Source organism: Nyctereutes procyonoides, unplaced genomic scaffold, assembly GCF_905146905.1.
Source record: "Nyctereutes procyonoides isolate TBG_1078 unplaced genomic scaffold, NYPRO_anot_genome, whole genome shotgun sequence".
Lineage (NCBI taxonomy): Eukaryota > Metazoa > Chordata > Mammalia > Carnivora > Canidae > Nyctereutes > Nyctereutes procyonoides.
The window spans coordinates 3714688-3720926 of NW_026575118.1; the positions used below are offsets into that span (position 1 = coordinate 3714688).

Below are 6239 nucleotides of genomic sequence, written 5' to 3' on the forward strand. Positions count from 1 at the left end.
CCGAGGGACTGGTTAGTCAATGCAGTCTACTTAGATTTCTGTTTAATATATATTTTAAAGGAAATAACTTAAGAAACTTAAATTGGTCTAACATTGTGGGATTTCAAACATTTGAACATGTCGGTTGCATCCCCGAGTATAAAAACCTTTTCACTTCTCATTTAGACTAAGACAAACACTTGGGAAAATTGGCGCAAAATGAGTTGTACACTAACAAAAAAGTTTCAACTTCTTCACTCTTAATTATCTATTCCGTACAAAAAAAAAAAAAAAGCATGAGCGAGTTATTTGTGGGACTTGTTGGTTTTGAAGGAAACCTGTAAGATTTTGCCCCCAGGCGGTAGCCGTTCAGACTTGCTATGGCCATGGCGGCTTCTTCATAGTTTGTCATGGTCACAAAGCCAAAGCCTTTGCACTTGTAGGTGTTGAAGTCGCGAATCACTTTCACATTGGTGACTGCCCCAAAGGGGCGAAACATCTGCCAGAGGATCCCCTCATCGGCGTCCTGCCCGAGGTTGTAGATGAAGATGCACCAGCCCGAAGACGCGTTGCCCGGGACATTGACACCAGAAAGCCCACTCATGTGATCTACACCCATAGGGGAGAACCCGAATCTCTGCGCCTGGTGGTGAACGGGGCCTCCGAACCGTCTGGCAGGCGAGTGGTACAGCTGGGAGGGCAGTGCCACGTTTTTGTTCTGGTTGGGGTTGGCTGCAAACTTCACTGTAATGGGCTCAGGGGAACCTGGGGGTTTATGACCATTGAAACTGGTAATTGCCTCCTCTGCCTCCGACCGTTTGTCAAACCGGATAAACGCAACCCCTCTGGACAAACCTGTGGTCTGATCCACAAGGACCCGGGAGTTGATGATTCGCCCGAACCGAGAGAACATATCCTCCACGTCCTTCTGGGTCATGGTCCGCGGGAGCCCACTGATGTACAGGTTGGCATCTTTGATGGCTTCTGAGCTCGGGCGAGCATACGACACCTTAATGGTTTTTGACTGGAGCCACAGGCCATTCAGCGTGTTGATTGCTCTCTCTGCGTCCTTGGCAGTCACGTAGTTCACGAAACCATAGCCCAGGCTGTGCCCCGCTACTTTATCCCGAATGAGTCTTGCAGATTCAACTTCACCAATACTGCTGAACAGACTCCGTAACTCATCCTGGGTCATGTTCTGAGGGAGGCAGTTGACAATTAAACTCGTTCTCCCGATATCATCCCTGCAGTCTTCGGCCATGTGGTCTTCATCACCATTAGACATTGTATTTTTTAAAAATCTGGACGCGGGCGGGCGGGCCTGGGGCTGCTCGGGGCGGGCGGGCGGCGGCGGCGCGGCGCTAACGGCTCCGCTCGGCCTCGGTAGCGGCGGCGACGGCGACGGCAGCGGCCGGAACAAGCGACTCTTGATCTTGGTGTTGTCAATTTGAGCCCCACATTGGGTACAGAGATTACTTAAAAATAAAATCTTTAAAAAATATATGCATACATATATTCAATATCATCAGTGCAATAAAAATTATGAGAATACCTTATACTTTCCCCACTACTTTAAGGTTCTTAAGGTTAAAAGGTTTTGGCAAAGGTATAGAAAAACAGACATCATTCATTCATTCAAATAAGTCATGTGGGCAGCCCAGGTGGCTCAGCGGTTTAGCACCGCCTCAGCCCAGGGTGTGATCCTGGGGACCCAGGATGGAGTCCCAGGTCAGGCTCCCTGCATGGAGCCTGTTTCTCCCTCTGCCTGTGTCTCTGCCTCTCTCTCTGTGTCTCTCATGAATAAATAAATAAAATCTTAAAAAATAAAAAATAAAAAAAACACAAAGAAGTCATGTATGCCAGGCACTGAGCTGGGAATAGCAGAGAACAAAGTCTCTGCTTCAAGGACTTTATATTTCAGGTGTAGTAGAGAGAAGGAAGAGAAGAAAAGGCAGAAGGAAAAAAATTATTTGATACTTATTTTTTGTAGAATTACAAATAAGTACACCTTCACACAGGGCAACACGGCAATACCTATCAAAATGTTGTACTGGCAATTGTATTTCTCAATATTTATCCCACAGATATTCTCACTCTTGCTTAAGCCTAAGATATGTGCACATGCAAGCTCACTGCAGTGCTGGGTATAATTCTGATAAGGAAAAAAAGAAAAAGACAAAGAGAAGAAAGGAGGAAACAAGCCTGATGTTCCTCAACAGAACAAACTATGGGACATCCACACAATGGATCATAACGTAACAAGTAAGGATCAACTTTTGTTTTTTTATTTTTGTAATGTACCCACATGGAAAGACTGAGAATATTTTTGTTTGAGGGGAAAAGAGAGCAAATGGCTGAAAATAAGAATACGATCCCATTTCTCTTGAAAAGAAAGGGGCAGGGAGCACCTGGGTGGCTCAGTTGATTAAGCACCTGACTTCTGATTTCAGCTCAGATCACGATCTCAGGGTCATGAGATAGAGGCTGATGCAGGGCTCTGGGCTGAGCTTGGAGCCTGCTTAATATTCTCTCTCCCAGGTGCCTGGGTGGCTCAGTTGGTGAAGTGGCTGCCTTAGGATCAGGTCATGATCCCAGGGTCCTGGGATGGAGCCCTGAGTTGGGGGGTGGTCCCTGCTCAGCAGGGAGTCTGCTTCTCCCTCTTCCTCTGCCCCTTCCCCACCCCTCACCCCCACCCAGTCACTCATGTGGGCATGGGCACCCTAAAAAAAGGGGGGAGGCACACATTTCTATTAAGTATGTATGCATATATGTCTATATAATTAGACAGATGTGGGTTAATGTAGGAGTAAGAAAAATCTGGAAAGTAGGATTATGGACAACTTTCTGGAATACAAATTTGTGTACTATTTGACATTCTGTTTTACAGTAAGCATGTGCCACTTTTTTACTCAGAAAAAAAGCAGTAAGAGAGAAAAAGCATTTTTAAGAAAAAAGTAATATATTTAAGGATCATGTGGTTTACTCAGTTCATATTCCCAAACTCCAAGCTGTAAGTTAATGTGGAAAGAAAACGTCAGCTACGGAGAAAGTCTAACAAGTAACCCTCTGCCTCATTCCTTAAATTCAGAGTCACCGATATAACTGGGGAGAGCAAGCAACATAACTGTGCTTTACCACTTGCCAGACACTTGGGACTCACTTAATTCTCAAGGCAACACACCGATGAAACCATCCCGAATCGGAGGCTTCTGGAGTTTAAGTGACTTCCCTAGAGTAGAAGCTGGTAAAAAGGCAGCTGTCATTCTGTTCTGGTCTAGGGCAGGAAGACAGGACTTCCCCACCCTCAGTTCTTATGTCTCTGGCCATTCCCTCAGGTCACCGTGGGTGGAGAGCAGGGGGTGGGGAGGAGGGCAACGGATTATGGTTTTCTGTTCAAGGAGGCATTGTCTACCCCTCCATTCCTTCAGTGGTCTCCCTGACTATCCTCAGAGCGGCACTGGGAGTAACAGGTGGCAGGCACCGCTCCCAGAAACGCCCAGCTGGGAATACTGCCTGGTAGGAAGTACCAGGCCAGGCCAGGGTGGGGGGTGTCCTCCTCATTATCACATCACACCACTCAACCACTCCCCAGGCTTGCCTAATTGCATGACACAGGAAAGTGGATCAGATGAAGATGCGGAGGCTCGGGGAGGGCACAGGGCTAGGAAGCGGACAGAACAGTCTCGGTCCCCGCCGACCCCACGGTGACCGGGTAAGGAGGCCCCGCTGCGGCCCCCGCGCTCCGGCCACTACCTTGGTTGAGATAGGTCAGAGTCTCCTCGTGCAGCTTCACGGCCGGGGACGTGGCGGCAAACAACACGTACTGCAGCGGCGGCAGGCGGGCCTCGTTCTCGGGGGACAGCTGGGGCTCCTGTGGCTTGAAGATGGGCAGGGCGAGCACATCACTGCAACACAGGGTGGGGCGGTCAGGAGCAGAGCCCCGGGGAGCCCGCGGGCACAGACAGAGCCAAGACGGGGACAGGGACCCTGACTCGCGGGGGCCTCCAGGGCAACGCGGCACAGCACGCGACCTCACCTCCCGGTCACCCCCATACGCCCAGATGCTGATTTCAAACGGAGTCAACCAATCCTCCACGATTCTTTCACTCAACGGCCCTCCAGAGAGTAAATCAAAGGAGGTAAAAATGCAAAGTTATCTAATATCTACAAATTACAGAGAAGAGAAATCTTCTCTGTGACAAGGGGACTGGCAGCAGACGAGTGAACTTTAAATGTCACCTGGTTTCCATCCCCAAGAGGCTGCTCATTATGGGGTCTTGCTCTCAGCAGAAGAACCTGAGCAAAACTTTTTCATTTTTTAAGTAAACCCTTCTTTCCATTCCTTGGTGGATTCTCAGACCAATTCAACCCTGTCCTCAGGCTCCGTAGTAAACTATGCAAATGAAACTGCATTTCACTCATCCAGGCCGAGACCACCCCAATCATCCAAAAGGGCCAGATGGCCCATAATCTTTATTTGAAGGATCATACTAAGATCTCCTAAATGCAAAAGAGGAGAGAAGAAAACTTCGGTGTTTTTTTTTTTTTTTAAGAGTTCGGTTTTAATTCCGTTTTCTTATCCAAATGCAAAATAAGATGTTCAGGGATTACAAAACTCGCTTCCACCTCCAAAAACAATCAGCCTCATATCAGCCTAGGACTGGTCTCTAGATGTACTTTTTAAATGCCCTTACAAGGGAAAAAGAAATTCTTGAGAACATAAAGCGCCTGTGAGCAGGAGAGGTTCATTTAAGAACTCTGAATCCTAAGTAGCATAGAAGCAGGTGCCCCAAAAATGCTAGTGCCCTTATCTTGATAATTTCCTCCCTGAAGATCCCAGGTTATGAGTCAGATCCACCGACCCCACTTCAGTGTATAAACAGCAGTCACTGGTACAATCTGTTCCTGGTACAACACAATAAACGGGTAGTCTAAAACACAAACCAGGAACACACCCCAGTAATCCCAAACAATTCTTAGACGTTAAAGTCTGGTGTGGAGCACACCTGGAAACTCTCCTGTGTGGGGGCCTCCCTGGCCACTGTCCCCAGCCCAAAGACAAGAGGCACAGTGCTCTCTTGGTCCCCCTCCCACACACCTCACCTTCCTTTCACCACACCAACCCACACTCCCAGCCCAAATGGTTATCTCGGAACACAGGAGAAGCAGGCAGGCCTGCTCACCTGGGGATTGCATAATTCCATGTTTGCCCAGACCGTGTTAAGTTAATAATCCATGGGCTGCCTTTAAATTAAAATAAGAATGAAAGAAAGAGAGAGAAAAAGCAGGGGTGGTAAAAACCATCACTCAGCAGTAACTTGTGTCAAGTCTGGCATCCTTATTTGCCAAGAATAAAAGTCACAAGAACATCAAACAGAAAAGGGGAAGAAAGGAGTATAGGTCACTATCCTGGTAAGGTCAGACAGCTTGCAGAGGTTCTGTAGCATAAGGAGATGATGGAAAAGAAAATATAAAAACCAAGGAAAAGGAGAAGACTCTCACTCTGGAGTTTGGGGGAGCCAGTAGCATATTTACTGATCCTCCACTTTGGCCTTCACTGAGGTCAGCTTCTATAAAGGGTGAAACCCCCAGCTTCCAAGATGTGAAAAAGAAAAAAAAATGTTTTTTTTTAAATAGCGTGGACTAAATGCTTCCTTATCCACGGTCCCTAAATGACCCCAGAAACCAATCTGGCTTTATGGCACCTTTCACCTCAATTTCCTCCCCACATCCCAACCCGCTCAAAACAATACCAAAATCCTAAAAAACTGTACCTGAGGAATTCCACAGACCAATTTCCAATTTCAGAAGCAGAAGCACCTCCCATACAAGGAGAAAATTATCCCCTAATGGGATGACATTTTAAGTATCCAGGAAGTTTTAAAAACCCTCACATTCCCCTCAAGGTCACCTTCAAACTCATTTTTAAGATAGGGCAACATATTTAACAGCCACAAGCTAAAATTTAGGCAAAACCCCAACCATAACCCATCATCACACAGTACAATCTAAATGGACTCCAAAAAGTAATAAATAAATAAATAAATAAATAAATAAATAAATAAATAAATAAATAAATGGACTCCACTGTAGCATTTCACACAGGTAAGTGGATACATTTTCTGCAGAGACTAACATCTGCCCGGTGGACGTCTGACATCTCCCAGAGGAACGTCCCTCTGGTGACATTTCCATGGTCTGCAGGGAAGGCTACTGTTCCTTACGATGTGAGACTTACTTCCAACACCTCCTACTACTCA

The 6239-nt window shown here is 46.8% G+C and overlaps 1 protein-coding gene across 1 annotated transcript; it reads right to left on the minus strand.

The window, feature by feature from the left end:
• Positions 1-284: 284 nt before the first annotated feature.
• LOC129515529 (ELAV-like protein 1) lies at positions 285-1667 on the minus strand. Its single transcript, XM_055334424.1, is given in 2 exon segments — positions 285-331; positions 334-1667. Coding segments are annotated over 2 exon segments (978 nt in total). The 5' UTR covers positions 1265-1667.
• Between the last annotated feature and the right edge of the window lie 4572 nt (positions 1668-6239).